This window comes from Equus caballus, chromosome 14 (genome assembly GCF_041296265.1).
Source record: "Equus caballus isolate H_3958 breed thoroughbred chromosome 14, TB-T2T, whole genome shotgun sequence".
Lineage (NCBI taxonomy): Eukaryota > Metazoa > Chordata > Mammalia > Perissodactyla > Equidae > Equus > Equus caballus.
In genome coordinates, this window is record NC_091697.1 from 50,000,167 (window position 1) to 50,021,701 (window position 21,535).

The following is a 21,535-nucleotide window of genomic DNA, read 5'->3' on the forward strand; positions in this document are numbered from 1 at the left end:
AGGCCCCCAAATGTTAAATAATTCAAAAGACCCACCCTTAAGTCATATATTTTATGTATACAGCTTACAGCGAAGCTTGAGAAAGACAACAATGTGGTTCTAAAGTTATCCAGAGTAATCCTCTAACATTTACAAAAGGCTTCAAACCCTGCAAAGATGAGAGGATGAGGCTTGATCAGAGCTCAAAGTACTCAAGTGGCACAGCCTGGATTTGAACCCAGTTCTTTTGACCACAAATCTCACATTCCCTTGATGTGACCACACTGGGACCAAGAGCAGCCCAGCCATACTCACCATCCGTATCCGTTCATCTTCAAGATTCCTGAGGACAGTGGCAAACTCCTGCAAAGACCTGGCTGGAAAAGAGAAAGGGGCCATGAATGGAAGTCAAGTAATGAGCCTTTGGGAGCCTTTCCAGACACAGCTGTTATGTTATGGATTGAAATCCCTTGACACATGCAGAAACCTAAAGTCAATTGCCTCCCAAGGTTCCTTTTATCTTTTAATCATTAACCATTAAAGATGACCCAGAAATGCAGGTTAATTCCACCTGGCATGCTAGCCAGGGAAGGATTTCCTTCAAGGAAAAGACCTGCCTGTCCCTGAGAGTACCCAGGACTGATGAGATGCTGGCCGGCTCCAAGGCCCCAGGCTGGAAGGGGCAGAGTTCCGCTTAGGAGCTGAAGGATTTCCTGCCCAGGTTCTGACCTCCTCAACCTTTGTTGCGGGGCTGCGTCAGAACCCAACCTTTTCTTTGGCATCAGAACTAAACAAACAGTACTGCTGGCATCAGAAGCCACATCTCTGGCTTCTCCTTGGGTTCTTCCTCTTTGAGTCCTCAAGTCATTTATTAATACAATGCAGTTTGCAGCATGACAGTCAGGCTTGGATAGTCTCCCTCGAAAGAATTATTCCAAAAGGCAATAGGCATTAAGCGCCATAGCCCTGAGGATATTCAGGACATTTGTGTAATATTGGGAAAAGCATCCATATACTCAGGAGTTACAACAATGATGCATTGTCAATGCTCTCAGCTGTCTCCCAACTGCCTTTGCTCATCTCAGGTCCCGGCATTTCACACGGCAACAGGGACTCCATAAGCATTTGATGACTTAATTAATTCAATATAACTTTCTCAATTCTTGCTCACTTAATGAAGTCAACAAAGACGTCCAGTGTAAGAATAAGGTGCAATGACTAGGCCCCAGCAAAGAAAGGTGTCTCGACATTGCAAATCCTCTGTGCTCAGAGTTGCCTACAGAAGAGACAGGTGACAGCGAAGAGGGAAGCAACAGCGAGGTGATAAATGGTAACCCCACCCTCAGCCTCTTGTTAAAGAAACAAAAAGGAGAGTGGGGACCACTATGAACTGGACACTGAGTTCTTCTCCCCATTTGAAGGCAGTGGCAGCTACATAGCTCCAGCCAATTACAGCCAGGTCAGAATGTGGGGCCAACTGATCAGATTCTCCAATTTTCAAAGAAGCTGGAAAACTGGAACAATAGGGGACCAGCCCAGTGGCATATCGGTTAAGTGCTCATGTTCTGCTTCAGCGGCCCCAGGTTCACCGGTTCGGATCCTGGGTGCGGACATGACACCGCTTGGCAAGCCATGCTGTGGTAGGCATCCCACATATAAAGTAGAGGAAGATGGGAACAGATGTTAGCTCAGGGCCCATCTTCCTCAGCAAAAAGAGGAGGATTGGCAGCAGTTCGCTCAGGGCTAATCTTCCTCAAAAAAAAAGAAAAAGAAAAAAACTGGAACTATACATAAATTCAATTTATATGGTAATTAAATTAAAAAAAAATGAGTGCCAAAGAAAACATGACTGCATTCTGATCTCAGCCTAGGAGCTATTATTTTGCAACCTCTGATCTAATTCTTCCCTTGTCTACGTGCATTCTGCTATTGTTCTAAGTTCTCAGTACTGTGTTTCGGGGGAAGAACGTCACCAAACCAGCCAGATGACAAATGCTAAAGGAAAAGGAAGAAAAGAGTGCTACCACAAATCTTCAAGCTTTCTTCTGCAGGCCAGAGGCTGAGAGAGGCAATCTCAGAACCCTGAGAAGCAGCCCAGAATAGCCCCAGGCCCCTGAGCCTGACCTAACTCTGGCCCCTCCACGGTTACTATGGATTTCTTTATTTATGACACTTAGATACTTCCTATCCCAGGAAAAAGGCTCAGCGAGGACACTGAAAGTTGTGATAAACAGTGAACTTTATCTTGCACACAGTTATGACTTACCTATACACATTTCATCATCTGTTTCCGCATCTCCTATGCACTGAAATTTAAATTCATTTAAGGAATCTGCGAATTTCCGCTTTGCTGAAGACAAATCTAGCAAGAAAAAGAAAAACATGAATTACTGAGATAAACTGACTTTTAGATTTACTGTACTTTTTAGTTCTTCCACTAATACAGCAGCTAGCAGATTTGTTCCTGGGTCCGTTTCAAAGCACAAAAGAATGTAAATTCAAAATAGTGAATACCTGTTTACAACACGAAATACTGATTTGCTTTGGAAGTTAATATTTTTGTTACATTTGCTTTAACAATTCTGGTCCTAATTCCTCAAGCCACACAGGGAGTCCCGTCTTCTCCATTTGACACATGTGGGAATTCACTTGCCCAAGGAGGTCAGGGAGGAAGGGTGAGTCAGAGCCAACATTAGCATCTACAGCCCTCCTGCTCAGCTCTGGCACTGACCCTCCATGTGGTCAGTGAAGCTGCACCCACATTGGATTCAACAATACCTTCCCCTAGTCCAACTCACACCACAAACTAGCATTGGTATGGAGCTGGAAGAAAGGGCTTGGAACTCCCCTGTCCCCCTGGCACAGGAGCACCCGGACTTCCTCTTCCGGCTCAAGCACATGTGAGGCCCAAGTTCTCAGAACCCTCTTGGCTCCTCTCATGAGAGAGTGGCTGGCCAGCCTGACAAAGTTCCACCTGAGCCATTTCCCTGGGTCACTACATTCCACCACCCCCATGAGAACAGAGCCCTGGCAATGTCCTGGGTTGGGGTAAAAACACACCCCACACATGGTATCTATAAAGAAAGCTCTCAGAGGCCCTTGTCGAATTTAAAAAACAAGCTTTCATTTAAGACAGTAATAAAAGCCAATGATCCTTCCTGAACCCTCAGCTTCTGTTAAGGGTATAAAACCACCAAGGTACCTTTAAGTGGCCTGACAGACATGGCTGCTTGGTACAAATGTGCTTAACTTAATTCCATGTGCAGCCTTCCTGCAGATTAGGCTAATCATTCAAATTACCCTCGTACATGTTTCCCTCATTGAAGGGAAATGGCATTATGTTCAAATTCCCAGAGGAGGGAAATATGAGGCCTAACTGGCAACAAGGCCTGGCTTTAATAAGGGGGGGTCGGGGGGGCAGCTTCTGGCTTCACAGATCAATATAACCTACTGGAATAAAACCATCCTGGATCCTCAGCACTTCTCCTTTTTAGTTCCCAGATTTGTCCCTTGAAGTTAGGGGCCATGTTTTTTTCATCTTTTGGTTTTGTTTCTTTCTTGTCCACATACGTGACAGCGCATCCTGCTCAGTGTCTGCTGAATAATGTGTGTGTGGAGAGGAGGGGGAGGCGGGGGCATTGTATACAAATTCAACCCCTGGTGTTCAGCTCGCCAAGCCCAGCATTCATTCCCAGCAATGGCCGCCAGCAGAAAAGCCAAGCTAGGCCATCCTGCTGTTCTCAGGTCTGGGGCTCAGGCTACCATGTGGATACCAGCGGCTCCTAATCTGGAATGGACCTGCCAAAGGCTTGGATAACAAGGGTGTGGGGTTAGCCGTGGCCTTTGTAAGGTCCTCTGCTCTACACCAAAAGAGGAAGACACTTGGAGTGGACAAGGAGAACACAGGAGCCAACAGCCAAGGGTCTCCGGTCTCTCCCTGGCTCAGTCACTTTAATGGAATGGTCCTTGACAAAAGGTCCAAAGATGCTGGCAGGGGAATCAGACATCTTTTAAAACTGGCCAACACAGCCTGAGGATATCCCTGAGAACACAAATTACTCCCTGGCAAGTCAAGAAAGGAACAGACGCATTGGAAAGTCAGAACACTGTGGGGAGGAAGGACACAGGAGGCCACAGGCAGGCAGGAGGGAAAAAAGGAATAATCTTTCAGAGTGGAAGACAAAGCCCTCCAAGAGGCCAAAGGTGTAAGCGTGGAATGTGCGCAAGGTTGAACTCAGTCTTATTTTAGTCAGAACATTCTTGTGATCAAAGCTTCAGAACTCACAAAGAAAGACCTGAGCAAAGAGTAAGAACAGGATTGCTTCTTTACCCACCTAGCAAGCTTCCTGTGCCTCCACAACAGGGCAAGACAGACTCAAGCTGGACAACCATCTTAACAAAGTAGAAAAAAGCCGAAAAGTAAGCCAAGCTTGGGAAAGCTCCCAGCACGCACCTGAAGAGCTGAGCTGCCAGCGGCAGTTGCCAATGAGGATCAAGGAGTGGCTAATAACGCACAACGAAGCTTTTGTGGGGCCTTTTCACAGGAAGACTCATTTAACAAGGAACAGGACCTGCTAGCTTATGACCAGAGGTAACCCAATTTCATTGTCCGGTGGCACACAGCACACCCCGCCACAGCACAAACCTGAGAAGCGATCTGGGCCCCACAAAGCTGATAAAGAAGCCAGTCCCCCCGATGGAAGATTAGGTAATGAGTACTGGTATGGAGTCATTACTGGGCTGTAGGCCAGTGAGGACAGCTGGGTAGAGTGAGAATCCTACTTATTGGAAGCTGAAAAGGAACTCACCATGGGCTTCAATGACTCATGCTTAAGCGAGAAATCTTTCAGTGAAGGTGCAGTGGATACCTGTTGTTTTGCTCGTTCAGTCTCCGCTCCCCAGGCTTTGGGACAGCATCTCGAGGTTGCTTTGGAGAAACTCCCTTCTCCACTTGCACTGGAGCCTACAACCAGGCTGATAAGCCCCTTCCCCAGCCCTCACCCCAACCTCCACTAGCTCTGGGGTGCAAGTTTCAGCTCCACCACTCACCACATATGTAACTATCCTAGCTTAGTCACAGAGTCTCCGTCATCTCATCTAACAGAAGTTGTCAGCCCTTCCTAACCCGTGAGGCTGTCAGGAGATCCAGTGAGACACACTATGTAATCAGCACTCTATACACCGTAAACTTCAGTTCTAGGCAAGGCTGGGCAATTCTTCCCTAATATGTGAATCCTCCAATCACAGGACCCAGGGAGGTAAAGCATGACTACCTGTACTGAGAGCTCAGAAACGTTAAAGGACTGACTTAAGAGCACACAGGGGATCTGTGACTCAATCAAGTCCTCTGAACCGAGATCCTTGCGGCATGTGGGCACACCAGGCTGCCTCACCACATTAAGATAGACACTTCTCTGTTACTTGGGACAATGGAGAGGACATCAAAAAGAGAACACCCACGAGCCATTGCCTCTTGTTCTACTTCAACCCAAAAGGACTGGTGGCATCTCATGCAGATAATCACCTTGGATATGCAGCTGCACAGAGATTTCTTTCTGGGGCCTTCACTCTGATACACACAGGAATCTAACATGCACACTCCAGGGAGAGGAGAGGAGGAGGAGAGGCCAGTGCTGGTGCTGGGTGCATGCCAAGCTTCGCAGCACCCTGCTCATATAACCCCACTGTTTCATGTTCAGGCAGTGCAAGACACACTGAGGAGCCAAGCACGGTCAATAATATTTACTTTGCAGAAACATCTGTTGCTAGAAAGGCAGAATGCTGGCCAGACCAGAGAGAAATCATAACTGGCAGCCTCTGGGGAGGACAAATGTCTGCTTTACAGAGTTAAGTAGGCTCTGCCTCTGAGTGAGGAGACCAGAGGGATTAGGGGTGTAGAAGCAGCTAGAAGTCTGGGCCTTCAAAGACTGCTCCCAAAGCTGTCTTCTCACTAAGGGACCAGAAGAAAGTGCCCTCCTCTTCCTGGAGATGCCATGCTCTGCCACACTGGATACTAATCTGCACAGAGTTTAAGACAATTTAACCTAAGTACCATTCTTTGTTCAGTAAAACAGAAGGTTTATCATAATTTTTTAAAAATTAGAAACTATCTTAATCTACACAGGTTTTATGAGGCAAACCATACGTCAAGCTATTTCCTTTTGCTCCTTGGGTAAAACTTAACATACATGTGCACACACAAACACACAGGCATATGGACACCCCCATGATGAAGGACTCAAGGTAATCTTACAATTATATTTCTTTTCAGTGTATCTATTATATAACTACCTTTAAAAGTTTTCACTACTCTGTCACAGCTCCCTGGACTTAGAAACTGATTACAATTGATGAAGACCAACTGCCGAGGTAAATGATTGCAACAGGACTGGCGTCCTGGCTGCTAAAAGCGCACACACACCAAAGAACCTAAGCTGTGCTCATCTCTCCCTTCTCTGAAGGCCAGTTACCCTTACTCTCTGAGCCTCCTCACCTTGTGTTAAGAATGATCCTGGAACTATTCCTGAGGGGTTTCATGTCATGACGCACAGTGAGTGCCTATGACAGGGCTGGACAAAGTGGCCCTCAAAACTGTTGTACTGATCTGATCAGTCACAGCAACACAAGCTGGCTTATGCGTGGAGTGTCCGAGATTCCCCAGACGAGAGGACCCATAGTGAGAGCTGAGAGGTGGACACAAGCCCCGGAGAGACTGCAGCTTTATCCCACAACCCCAGTTCCCAGGTACAACTCAACATGCTCAAAACCAAATTCTCTCGCCTTTCTTACCCTCTCCCGAAAGAGCCAACCAAGGGCCTCTTCAGTCGCCAGTTCAGCAAAGGGCACCACCATTTGTCCTGCCACACAAGTCAGAGGAAGACACGCACGTGTCGTCCTTGACAGCACAGTCTCCTTCCCAAGTCTGTCCAGTCTGCCTCCTAAGAATCTCAATCCTGCACACTCCTTCCCATCGCTATCAGCGACCCCTAAACCAAACACCCCCATGTGCCTGGATAACTGCAACTGCCTCCTCTCTGGTCTCCTCACATCCACTTTTGTCCCTCCAGTCAGTTCTCCACCCAATCATGTCAGCTCCAGCAATGAGTCCTGCGATGCCTTCCCAGAGCTCCAAGAACAAAGACCAAAGTCCCTCCCAAGGCCTGAGAGGCCCTTCCGTGTCTTGGCCTCCACCTCCCTCTCTGGACTCCAGAGGCCCTGGCCTCTACCAGCTCCTGGAATGTGCTCTACTCCTACCTGCAGCCCTCAACTCAAAAGTTTCCTCCTCCAAGAAGCCTTCCCTGAGTTCTCTAACGAGACCAACTCCTACCCTACCCTATTTTCACTCCAAGTCCTATGCACATCTTCTTCAAAGCAATTTTATATTTGTTCAGGTAATTCTTTGATTGCTATCTACCTGATGAGTAAGTTCCATAACAGTGATGACCATGTCCCTTCGTGCTAACCACTGTATCCTCAGAACCTAGCACACAGCCAGGTTGAGAGCAGATGTCAAAGAAAGAACAGAGAGAGAGAGAGGAAGTTGGACACCCCACTAGTTCATTACATCCATCAAAGGTGAACTGCCCAATTCTATGCTCGACAAGGGAAAAAAGCAGATTAGGTATTTTAGGAGAGACTCCAACTTAGGTAAGTCTGGTTGGAGCTTGTATATGTAGGACTGTGCTTACTGTTAACATAAAGCCACCTCCCCTAATGCTGTGTATTGAAGATTCCCAAAGAGCTGAAGAGAGAGCTGCGCATGAAGCAAAACCTTCTCTATACCAAGGGATCAGGAGAAATGAGTTATAAACACAACTTTCAGCCATAGGCACATGTCCCCTTTTGTCCCCAGCACATCCTCAAGCCTGGAGCTCAGAAAGATGAAGGAAGAGTCCCAGAGACCCTTCTTCTCTCTTTCCCCATATCTGGGCAAGCTGAGAAGACATCCTAACAGAAACTGCTTGGGGCAGGCAATTCCCCTTACCCACATTTCCCCAAATCTGCATGTGGCATTTAAACCTAGTTCCAGTGCTTAACTGTAAGAAAAGCAAGTGATGTTCCCTGGTTAGATGCCATTCCATGGCCTGAACCCCTGCATTATACGAGCAAAAGGAAACAGACCGTGTTCAATTCATACAATACAACAAAGTTCCCCAGAGTTGTTTGTCTAGTTTCTGTGATGTACGGTCTTACCTGTGGCCACTAGGTGGTGATCAACTGTATCAGAGAAGGTGTGTTAAGATGCAAGGAGAAAGGACAGGGCCAGCCTCACATGCAGTGCTGGAGACAGGCCCTGTTCCACTGAAGACAACACCCTCCTGAGAAGTGAAATGTCAGTGGGCGCCCAGTCAGCAGTGGAGGGAGGGACTCTGGCCTCCACAGGGGAAGAACTGCCCTAATACATGCAGGGGGCCTGTGTTCATTTTATCCATTCAAGCCTGAGACACGGAGGGGAAGGGCTGGAGGGATGAAGTCACTGCCAACACGTCTCTCACATTCCTTCAAATCTGGTTGAAGCAGACTTGGAAAACCTCTCACCTCACCAGAGGATGACATGACACCAACCATGTCAACCATGGCACTTTACATCATGTGCCTGCCGATTATACATCTGCGCACTTTTCCTGAGGCCATTTCCCTAAAACTTTATTTCCTAAATGAGGCCACAGCCAGCACAGACTCTGGAGAATTTGTTTTTCCAACCAGAGCACCAAGGCTAATGAAATTTTCAGAGTTGATTTTAAAAATGAAATCAAACAGAACAAAGAAAGGTGTGTCACCCTTTTCCAGATGAAGTTTCTAATTCTATTTATGTGGAAACATCCTTCGAGAATAATATGGGAGACCCAAACCCCCCTTAATCTATATCAAAATAACTATAAATATATTATGCATTAATTTACTGGATACTTCCTATGTAACATGTACCTACTAAGTACTTTAAGCCATTTCATCCTTACAATCATCCTACTGAGTATGTATTATCATTCCCATTTTGCAGATGGGGAAATAGACTCAGAAAGGTTAAATAACCTGTCACAGTCACACAGCTAATGAGTGGTAGTATAAGAAACCTGGTCCCTCTGACTCCAAAACTATAAACTACTACACTTTACTGTCTAATTTACTCAAATATTTGAGAGTCTGACATCAATGTACTCAAAGAATAAAAAGATGGTACATATAAATTCCATATCCTTGAGGAGAATACAATTTAGAAGAGCCCAATCTGTGTATACAAACTTTTAAATTAAGGTTGAACATGCTGAGGCAATCAGAGAGTAGAAAAAAATAGCTACAGAAGTGCAAGCGAGATATTGTTCCAGCTGGGGCCACTGGAGGAGGCTTCCCAGAAAAAAAGAACACAGTGTAGCACTTGAACTGAGCCTTAAAAGTTCAGTCCTATTTGGATAGGCACAAATCGGGGGAGGCGCAGGGCAGGGGATGGTATTCCAGAAGTAGGAACAGAAAGCGAAGGGATGCAAAAGCAGAGGAGCTACCCAGAAACAGCAGGAAGTCTGGCTTGAGGGACAGGAGGTAAGACTGGGGAAAGAGGCTAAAACCAAACCATGGAAGGACTTAAATACCAAGCTAAGGAATTTGGACATCATCCCTAAGGATATGGGAACCAGATTTTTATACAGAAGAGAGACAACATCAGCTTAAACATTTACAATCAAGCCTTTCACTAGGAGCTGTCCCAGAACTTAGTTTGGGACTTGTACTCTGACTTCCCATGCTGCTTCACTGCAAGAATATGCAACCAGTCAAGGAGCTTTCTCCCTGTGGGATGATGAGATGACGGATGACACCTCTCAACCCGCACACTGGAGCACAGTCCACTGGTAAGCCAGGAGATAAGGAGAGAGTATGAGGAATTCAAAGAAACTCTGCTCCTACTGAAAACTCCACATTTAGGCTGATTATGAGTGATCAGGAGCATCATCACCAAATATACATAATTGTATACAAATGATGTACACAAAGACATTCGTATTTCCAAAGTGCTATATCAGCTTTTCCTCATAAGAACATTGAGACTTTAAGTGATAGCACTTGATCTTTTATAGAGAAATGAAGGACTAGCTTAATGACAGTGCATGTCACAGAGTAGGTGCTTAATAAACATTTGAAAATCAATAACCATTATATTAAGTGATTAAGTCAGCATCAGATCTCCAGCCCTAAAGGGCCCAGCACCAAACCTGAATCATTCAAGTGATCAGTGAATCACTCCTGACACAAAGCAGAATAAGGACATAAGGACACAGAGAACTAAGTACTGGATTCAGAACAATTACATTCACATAATGCCCCAAGACTCATGGCAGGTCAGCACAGAAAAAACTCCCTCAAGGAAAACAGTGGTGATTTGCTTAGGTAAAACAAAGAAATCCATTTTGAGAGGGACTAATCAAGTGAAACAGTAAAAAAGAAAGGGTATTTCCAGGCCGTTCAAGTACAAATGTCGCACACACATTCCAAGTCAAGGACAATTCAGAAGAGTAAGAAAGTGCATGGACTTTGCAAACATAGGTTCCAACCCTGGATGTGTGACTTTGGGCACTTCCCGAACCTGTCCAAATGTTTATGTAACTATGAGGATAATACGCACCTCACAGGGTTGTTGTGGGAATTAAAAATGAAAAGACCCATCATGGAAGAGTGGAGCACAGGGCAGCCCTTAGGATCCTGTTTTTCTTTCCTTCCCATAAACACAGGCTGAGTGGAAGTTTATTTGCAGGTTGGAGAGAAGAGAATCAAAAAAAGAAGAATCTTAATTAGCACAAGAATTAAGGAATTTTTGCCTCATTGATTCACCAAACTAATCAAATAATTCCATTCTAGTGAACTACTAAAAATACATTTGAGTCCATAAGGGTTTTCCTCAGATGCTTAGAAAACCCTACTGCATCTATAAAGTTAAAATTTCCTTTTACCCCCTGCAGATGAAAGGCAAGGCAAAAACTCTGGACTAAATAACACTAATTTTTAACTGAACTATAACTCAAAACAGTATAGGTTTCTTCTTGAGAAGTTTGTTAAACTCAAGTGGTACCTTTTAAATGCACTGGGGAAAGAAGGGTATCATCAAATTCTTTTTGTCAATTGCCTGGGGAAGGAGGCCAGCCCCAGATGAAACAGATAGAAGAAAGAGAGTGCTAACGTGACATCCAAGATAAAGAGGATTTACAGGATTCACAGGCCTGAAGCGCCTAGTTTCCTGAGAAGGCGGTGTTTGTGCTTTGCCCCTAAAATAGGCAAGTTTTAAGAAAGGGGTGGGACATTAAGAAGAGACCACACAAGTCAGACCAAAGGGTCTGCAGGGAGAGTGGATCAGACTAGGGCTGGGAAGACCAGGAGGGGTCAGGGCCAGATGGGGCGAGCTGGGGCGCAGGCTGAGAAGGGTGAGCTTCCTCTGGGTCAACACCAAGGCCTTCCTATTATGCTCAACGTGGAGCAGAGGAACAGACTGGGGGAGGGGCAGTTGATCCTGGCTTGGGCCTCAAGACGTACAGAGCTTTTGCTTCTACAATGTCCTACCTTCTTAGAGCAGAGCTTCTCAAACTTTAATGTGCACCCAGTCACCCGGGGTTCTTGTCAAAATGCTGATTCTGATTCAGTAGGCCTGGGAACCCAAGACTCTACAGTTCTAACAAGTTTCCAGGTGATGCCAATGTTGCTGGTCCAGGCACCACACTCTCTGAGGCAAGGGTTGGGGTTCCCACTCGAGACCCTGAAAGCAAAGACCACAATGTGTTCATCCTTTCAGCACAGCACCTAGAGCATACAAGACCTCAGTATATACTGGAAGAATGGATTCCTTGAGAGGATGTAAACTGTTGCAGAAAGAATAGAATAGAACCTAGAATAAGAACGAGAAATGGGTTGCATCCTTGCTCACCCAACCAACTATGCACGTGAATCTAGGGAAAATTACTTAACACGATGGGCCTTAGAGAACTCATTTGAAAACCAGGAGGCTGAACCATTTGATCTTGAAGGTCTTGTCTATCTCTAAAATTCCAAAGTATTTTTTCTGTGCTTTTTTAAAAAAATTATTTTAATGGGGAGGGTATATACTGGGTATTCCTACAGCAAGACACGCCTCTGTCATTCTCCGACAGCAGTTTCCAAAAATCCAATTGAGAAAATACAGACTGTTAGTCTCAGCAAATAACCATAGCAACTAATACCCCCCAAATAAAATGATGTCTTCACAATGATGTGCTGGCTCAATTAGATTAAGAAGGTGACGTGTGCCATCTCAAAATTTATGGTCATAAACTTATAGTGAAAGCCAGACCTTCTTGAAAGAGGTTTATAAGAAAGCCCTTGCCAATAAAATGAAGAAGGGACAGGGAGCCAGAAAAACTGAGTATACGAGGATCTGGAGCAGGGCTGCCCTGACTGTCCCAGGTCCACACAGACAGGGCCCATACACCAGATATGAACTGAGAACTTGCTTAAACAGTTACAGATCTGAGTGCCACCACTTCCAACAGGGAGTTATCAAGCAACTGCCATTTTGTCCTGTTTCTGTGCCTTTCTTCCTGTATAAAATGAAAGGAAAATGAATACTGCTACCTCAGAAAAGACTTTCAGAGAGATTTACCAAAAGAATTATAAAGGTTTTAAAAAGGGGATAATTCCAAAATAGTAAATTAGGCTTGATAATGGATTTCCCAGCCACATTAATTTCTCCACAGGTCATCAAGGGACACAGATCTTTCTGTTCCAATGTCTTTAGATTGGAGATGGAATTGTGAAGGAAAAACGTAGCATCTCTAAGTTCTATGACTTACTGTCTTTCCACACCCTCAACCCTGCCTCCTCTGGGGTCTGTGCAACCACATTTGCCCTGAACAAATTCAGGCAAGCAAGAGTTTCACTTGAAAAGCAGGAAAAGAGAAGCCAAGGCCCGTCACCTCCCTGTAACCCCTGAACCTTTTCGAGCAAAGGACAAAAAGAAAACAAAAAAAACAAAAACCCAGCCCAAAGAATCAGCGCTTAACTCCCATTCAACTGTTACTAACTCAGAAAGTCAGGGACAGCAGAACCTGGAGATAATGCACAAAATCAGACATACCTCCGGTTGTTCTCATCAACAGCTAAGATGAAGTCGAGGGTAGTGAAGACAAGGCACGGTGAGTAAACTGAGGGCTTCCCGCAGCCAAACAAGCCTAGGGTGGTGTGTAAGTGCTGGGCTTTGGGAACAAACTCACAAGGTTCAAAATCCCTCCTCGGCCACCTACGAGGTCTCTGTACTCTCTCCCACCCGTATGCAATGGAGACAAAGGGAAAGCCATCTCCAGGGATTTCTGTGAGAAAAGGGACGACCAGGCCTGGCCTGCAGCAAGCACTCAAAACACCGTAGGTATTAACAGGATACAGTTTTACCCAATAACGTAACAAATAAAATGTCAGGCTGATTTATTTCTGTGTAAAGATGAGAGGACAGCCATGCCACTCGGCCTCCTCCCGCCCACCTTTACGCCCCACCATCCTGCTGACCTCCCACCATTCTAATGATCTAAACAATCAACCTAATCCCTGGGCACAGCTCAGACACTCCTCCCCACTGATAGCACAGGAAGCAAGGAGGCTGCTCCTCAGCACCAGAATAAATTCAATTAAAAAAGAAAATCTGCCCATCTCCCACTGGATTAAATTAACGTTTCCTTAAAAAAAAAAAAAGGTACCCAGCAATTCTGAACAGAGAAACACCTAACAACATTCTCAGAAACGAGTTTCACTTTCTTTTACCCCCTCCTTCATGAGCCACTTCCCCGCTGCACCTCTGCGGAGGCTGTGTTCCCAAGACTAAGCAGGTAGGTCCAGGTGGGCAACCATCACCCCTCTTGCAGATTCCCAAGAAATCCCCAGGTTCCCTGCCAAACTGCCTCTGTACCCAACACTGTCTCCTCCCCAGCTCCCGCCCCCAGACCAGATAAGAAATCGAGGGTCAGCTGGTTCTCAGGGTACCCCCTCACTCCACACCATCACGGAATATGAGAGGCCAAATATTAGTGGTCCCCAAATATACCTGAGCACCACGTGTGACAGACTTTCCTAGGGAGCTCATACCCAACACCTGAATCACGTTTCTGGGGCCAGGGTCCTCCCAGGCGGTTTTTATGCACACTGAAGTCTGAGAACTGCTATCACCTAAACCCTCAAACAGCTAGTACCAAGTACCCATAATGGAACCTCTCCAGATTACAAAGGTAGTGCTCCAAGGAGCAAGCTGGAACTTCTAATCCCTGACCGTAGGTTTACAAATGTTCCCGAAGCAGGCAATTAACGCTCATAGCAGAAGAAATCAAGGTGACAGTAGGGGTGGGAGGAGGGAACCCCATGATTCAATTTAAAAATCACAAATTCCGAACCCTGAGTCTTTCCAAAAATGTTCTCAATCATGTCTCTTTCTGAAGCCCACACAACCAACTAGGAAGGCAGCTCTGTTTAGGACCTGATTTGTACAGACCCTGCTCATGGCACCTGGTGCGGACTGATGAATGGCCCTGGTGCTGATTGCCTAGAAACCCATCTGGAACCAGGCATCCCAAACAAGTGGCAGCTGCCTTCAGTGTGTGAGGAGCCAAGCACTCTTGGATCACAGGCCTGGGCTGGGGCTGCCAATACGGGCTATGCCTTGTTAATCTTCTCTGAGCCTGCAACTAGTAAACCTCACACAGACTCAAGTGAATCTAGGATACCGGCCTATGGGGCAGCTGAGAGATGGAGTACCTGAGGCGCAGGTAGGCGGTTTCATGGGCATGCAAACTGTGCTGTCACACAGGGACCCACACTCAGACAGGCCTGCTTGGTTTAATGCTATCCTGTCACTATCTTCAAATTCTTTAAAATTTTGTCGTTGAACCTGTATTTTGTAAATGAAGTTCAGTGAGACAGCAGAGCATGTGCATGAGCAGAGGAGAGACCTACAACATGGGTGTCATGTGTGGTTGCCAGGGTTCCTTGTGGCCCAGTGTGCATATGGTGTTTGCGATGCCCCATGAGCACAGAATCCTGGTGGTCCCACAATATGTGGGAGTTGAGCAAGATCAAAAGTGAATACAAGTAAGCGTGTTGTGTTTATAGCTGAGTAAATAGGAACACTGACAGCCCTGAGAGACCACGCTTCAAATGCAAAAAGAAGGCAAGGAGCGTTCTAAGAAATATGAATGACTAGGGAACCCCGTCATAGCCTTTCTTACTCATGTTATTTCCCTGGATAAGTGAACCCCTTACGCTGACCATGTTCACACGGGACAGGGAAAGACAGAACAACCCACAGTCCCTTTTCCTTTCAGTCTTTCCTTACTCATCAATAAGCCAAAGGTAGACAGTGTTCACAGAATGTGCAAGTATCAAGGAGTGGAACAAAAACAACTGAGTTAGAACAATTTTTCACAGAAGTAGAACAAACAATCCTAAAATTTGTAAGGAAGCACAAAAGACCCCGAATAGCCAAAGCAATCTTAAGAAACAACAAAGCTGGAGGCATCATGCTCCCTGATTTTAAACTATATTATAAAGCTACAGTGATCAAAATAGTATGATATTGGCCTAAAAACAGACACATAGATCAATGGAACAGAAGAGAGAGCCCAGAAATAAATCCACACATACATAATCAACTAATTTATCACAAAGGAGCCAAGAACATACTGTGGGGAAAGGACAGTGTTTTTAATAAATGGTGCTGGGAAAACTGGACAGCCCCATGCAAAAGAATGAAACTGGACCACTATCTTACACCACACACAAAAATTAACTCAAAATGGATTAAAGACTTGAATGTAAGACCTGAAACCATAAAACTCCTAGAAGAAAATAAAGGCCGTAGCTCCTTGACATCAGTCTTGGCAATGACTTTTTGGATTTGGCACCAAAAGCAAAGGTAACAAAAGTAAAAATAAACAAGCGGGACTACATCAAACTAAAAAGATTCTGCACAGAAAGGAAACCACCAACAAAATGAAAGGGCAACCTACTGAATGAGAGACAATATTTGCAAATCATATATCTGTTATGGGGCTAATATCCAAAATATATAAAGAACTTACACAACTCAGTAGCAAAAAAACCCAAACAATCCAATTGAAAAATGGGTAGAGGATCTGAATAGACAGTTTTCCAAAGAAGACATACAGATGGTCAACAGGTACATGAAAAAGTGCTCAACATCACTCATCATCACGGAAATGCAAATCAAAACCACAATGAGGTATCACCTATCAGAATGGCTACCATCAACAAGACAGGAAATAACAAGCGTTGGCAAAGATGTGGAGAAACGGAACCCTTGTGCGCTGTTGGTAGGAATGTCAACTGGTGCAGCCAATATGGGAAACAGTATGGAGGTTCGTCAAAAATTAAAAATAGAGGGAGTCGGCCTGGTGGCGCAGCAGGTAAGTTCACATGTTCTGCTTTGGCAGCCCGGGGTTTACCTGTTCAGATGCTGGGTGCGGACCTACGGACTGCTTGTCGAGCCATGCTGTGGCAGGTGTCCCACAAATAAAGTAGAGGAAGATGGGAACGGGTGTTAGCTCAGGGCTAATCTTCCTCCAAAAAAAAAAATAATTAAAAATGGAACTACCATATGATCCAGAAATTCCACTTCTGGGTATTTACCCAAAGAAAACAAAAACACTAATTTGAAAAGATATACGCACCCCTGTTCATTGCAGCATTATTTACAATAGCCAAGACATGGAAACAACTTAAATGTCCACTGATGGGTGAATGGATACAGAAAATGTGGTATATATATATATATATATACACAATGGAGTATTATTCAGCCATAAATAAAGAATGGAATCTTGCCATCTGTGACTACATAGATGGACCTTGAGGGCATTATGCTAAGTGACATAAGTCAGACAGAGAAAGACAAATAACATACAATCTCACTTATATGTGGAATCTTTAAAAAAAAAAAAAAAGAGCTCATGGAGAACAGATTGGTAGTTGCCAGAGGCATGGGGTAGAGGGTGGGCAAGATGGGTGAAGGAGATAAAAGGTATAAATTTCCAGTTATAAATAAGTCATGGAGATACAACGTACAGCATGGTGACTATAGTTAACAACATTGTATTGCATACTTGAAAATTGCTGAGAGAGATCTTAAAAGTTCTCATCACAAGGAAAATAAAAATTTGTTACTATGTACGGCGATGGATGTTAACTAAATTTAATGTGGTGATCATTTCAGAATACACACAAATATTGAATTATTATGCTGTACACCTGAAACTAATATAATGTTATACGTCAATTATACCTCAATAAAGAAAAAAACTATTTGCCAAAAAACAAAACAGTTGAGTTAGTCTGCTCAGTGCTTCCGCCATTCTGGTAAGAACAAAAGTAACCTGCATATGAACTATGTAATATGAATTGTGGGACTTCAGTGATTCCACATACAAGTCGATTGATCTCATATTTGCATTTAAAATTGGCATTGTACAACATAAACATGAATAGTAAAATTCATACTAATAGTTTACATTTTTAACTTTTCTTTTTTTTTTTGAGGAAGATTAGCCCTGAGCTAACTGCTGCCAATCCTCCTCTTTTTGCTGAGGAAGACTGGGCCCTGAGCTAACATCTGTGCCCATCTTCCTCTACTTTATATGTGGGACGCCTACCACAGCATGGCTTGCCAAGTGGTGCCATGTCCGCATCCAGGATCTGAACTGGTGGACCCCGGGCTGCCGAAGCAGAATGTGCACACTTAACCGCTGCACCACCGGGCCAGCCCCCTAATTTTTCTTTTTTTTAATAGCATTAAATAGCAAGTGAAAAACACCATGACAAGTTAAGAGACCATGAAAGAAAAGGCTTTATATTTTAATACCACTTACTTGTGATTTATCAACAAGGAGTCCCATAGATTAAGCAGCCAGCTCTGGGCCCAGGAACACCTGGGACTGCTTTTCCACTGTCATTAACCTTCTCCTCTCCTCCAATTGGCACCCTGAGGAAGACCTCCACTCCTGCTGCATCACTGGGCCCAGGCCAGCACCATCTCTGGCCTGGACGCCTAACTGGTCTCCTCATTTCCTCCCAGCTCCCCTCCAGACCATTTGTCACTCAGCTGCCCAGGATGACCTTTTCAAAAAGTAGATCTGATCTTGTCACAGCCTCTTCCACACCCTCCACAATTGTAAGTCTTCCCTTTCATCTCAAGATAACTACAAATCTGACCAAGGCTACAAAACCTACCTCATCCGCCCACACCACCGGTCTCGCCCTCCCTCAGTACTCCAGCCCCACTGGCCAACTCAGATCCTCAAACGTGCTGGGACCCCTCCAGCCACAAAATCTGGTGCTTTGCATTGTCTTCCCTCTATCGGCAGCACTCCTTCAACCCTCTCCACCTAGTAACTGCCCCTTTGACCTTCAGATTCTGCTTGAAGGGTCACTTCCTCAAGGAAGTGGCCTCCTTTCATCCTCCACCCATTCCCAATGGTAAGCTCTCATCACTCCCTAGACTTTCACTTCCCATCCCTTTGCACGATTGGTAATTTCCTTTGATTTGGTGACTGTTTAACGTGTACCACCTCGCTTGACGTTATAAACGCCAAGCAGGCAGTAGCCAATGTCTGTTTTGTTCATAAAAGGATGGTCTTCACAGTTCTAGCATGTAGGGAGCCCTCAATAATGTTTTTAAGTAAATAAATGAATATACAAATAGGAATGTGAATCTTTTTTTTTTTGAGGAAGATTAGCCCTGAACTAAGTACTGCCAATCCTCCTCTTTTTTGCTGAGGAAGCCTGGCTCTAAGCTAACATCCATGCCCATCTTCCTCTACTTTGTATGTGGGATGCCTACCACAGCATGGTGTGCCAAGCGGTACCATGTCCGCAGCCGGGATCCGAATGGCGAACTCTGGGCCGCCGAGAAGCGGAATGTGTGAACTTAACCACTGCGCCACCAGGCCGGCCCCAGATTGTGAACCTTTCTAAGAGTTCAGTCAGGAGAGTGACAAACCCTGTAATCCCCTTTCTACAGAAAGGAAAGCTAGGTCACAGAAGTAAAGACCATACAGCCATCCCTTTATTCACTCCATCACACAGACAAACCAAAACAACTGGAATACCATTTCCTAGGCTTGAAGCCACAAAATACACATTCCCCACTCACTCTCCATCTAACAGTATGCCTATAACGTTTTCAAGGTACCACTCTGCCTGTAGGCAGATGATAGAAGGATTTGCATTTGTGTATCTAGACAGCATATCTAGGTCAGAATTTTAAATACATAATCTGGTGACAAATTGTGTCAATTAGCATCATGTAAATGCAGAAGCCATCCTTTCTAATACATCAGGTATCACTCGAGGGAAAACGCACACACACACACAAATTCATTTTGGGGAAGGGTTTCTCAATATGGCTTTTGAAGTTCACCTCAGTCGGATCACCCTAGACTTACCGAATCAGAAATTCTGGGAATCAAATCTGGAAACCAGATTTGGAAAGCAAATTTCCAAATTGGAAATCAAATTTGGAATTTGCAGTAAGTTTAAGAAGCATTATTATAGGAAGACACTGTTGAGTAATCTGTTTAAATACCAGGGAACCGGAAAAAGCTACTGACACTGAACCTGAGAAAGCAGAGAAACAAGAAAGAAAAGGAAAGCGATGTCCTGTAGACCCGGAAAGTCCCTGGCAACATGCCTCCAAGAAAGCAGCAGGAAACTGTTCCCAGAGAAGAGAAAGACCATGGAAAAACCCTAGGCCATTGTTGCCTGGGGTCATTAATTATTCTGGCTATTTCACTCCTGCAGACACTTCCTCCTCTCTCAAGGTGCTCCAGGGACAGTCAGTAGGAAACCCTGACACCTCCCCCTTGCTGCAAGAAGGACAAGGTGAACGTGAGCCGGGGAACTGTAGGAGCAGGGCCTCCTCTCACAGCTTCTGTAGGCAGCTGAGAAGAATCCTGTACCCAGGAGCCACCACAAGAGACTGGAATGCCAGCCCACTCTCCCTCAACGAAGTCTCCCTGCGTCCTAACCCAGAAACCTGGAAGAATGAGAAGACCCCCAGGAAGCCTGCCGGCACTGCTGTCAACATTCCCTCCCGCAGTGGGATGGAAATGTCCCCCAAATTCATGCACACTCGCAATCTCAGAAGGTGACTTTATTTGGAAACAGGGTCTTTGCAGACGGAACTAGTTAAGATCAGGTCATACTGGATTAGAATGGGGCCTAAGTCCAATGACGGGTGTCCTTATAAGAGGAGAGGACACAGAAACACAGAGGAGGAGGCAGGGATGGGGGTGACGCAGCTACAAGCCAAGGAACACCAAGGACTGCCAGGAGCCAGTGAAGTTAGGAAGAGGCAAGGAACGAGCCTTCTGGAGAGCCTTCGGAGGGAACACGGCCCTGTCGACACCCTGATTTCAAATTTCTAAATCCCAGACCTGTGAAAGAACACATTTCTGTTGTTTTAAGCCACCAGTTTGTGGTCATTTGTTAGGGCAGCCACAGGGAACTAATATGCCTCCTTTCTTAGGAAACCTGAGCCTTTAAGGCACTCCATTACCAAACCTAGGGGTTCTGGAACAACAATAGGAAGGAATGTTTGTTCTTCAAGGTCTGTACATGGCCTGGCCCTGGCTTCACTGAGAGCAGCTCTCCACACTCAGCCATCCCAGCTTCCTTCGCAGATCAGCACCCTCACAGGCCCTCTTCCTCCCTGCCCAACACTACTGGCACCCGGCTCCCTCCAGGGAACCCTTCAAGGTGCAGCTTCACGGGCTCACCCTGGCCATCCCTCTGCGGGCCCAGGCTGGCCCCCACTGTGTGCCCGTGCACCTGGATTTCCCTCTCTGAGCACTTCCCACACTTGCTCAATGTGGGCAGCTCTGAGAGGGCCAAGACCACATCAGACCTGTGCCCCATGATGGCTCGCTGCTCACCAAGCTTAGTAATGGGAGCAGCTCAGAAACTGTCCTCGACAGTGGACAAAGAGTCAACTTAGCAGCATACACAGTCATCCCTCGTTCTTCATCACTTGGCCCAGATATGAGGTGTTGGTAATTCTGTCTTCTGGGCAACTTCTCACAGCTGTGATCATATTCCTGTTAAAGCACGTCCCACACTATACAAATTACTCATTTAATCTGTTATTCATTCAAAAAACTCTATATTAAACAGCTATGTGCCTGATATACCAGTCACTGGAGAGACAAAGGTAAGCAAAAAGCAGACACCACATGTGTCTTCAGAGCATCTACAAATGGTTAGGGGTGCAAGTCAGTCATTAATAACCTCACATAAGGCTGAAAAACAAGAAAATCTTATTCATGAGCCTGTCCCCTCTGCTAATTTATTCCTACTCTGGGTTCCTAGGGCCTAGAACAGTGCCTGGGACATAACAGGCAATCAATAATGCTGGACAGCTGGAGGATAAATAGATTGAGGATGGGTGGGTGGGTGGGTGGAAGGACAGAGGGAAAGGAAGGGAAGAAAAGTGGAAAGTGCCTTGTACATAATAGGCGGTCAATAATAATGGACAGATGGACAGCTGGAAGAA

General features: G+C 45.3%; 1 protein-coding gene across 5 annotated transcripts in view; it reads right to left on the reverse strand.

Moving 5' to 3' along the window:
* The window catches only part of ARHGAP26 (Rho GTPase activating protein 26), a 424,411-nt gene that overhangs the window by 319,372 nt on the left and 83,504 nt on the right, over positions 1–21,535 (reverse strand). For all 5 annotated transcript variants that reach the window (XM_023617500.2, XM_023617501.2, XM_070234027.1 and 2 more), the window contains exons 2-3: positions 2,246–2,341; positions 295–356 (exon numbers count right to left, since the gene is read on the reverse strand). In XM_023617500.2, the coding sequence (XP_023473268.1) occupies positions 295–356; positions 2,246–2,341 (158 nt within the window). The remainder of the gene's footprint in view (positions 1–294; positions 357–2,245; positions 2,342–21,535) is intronic.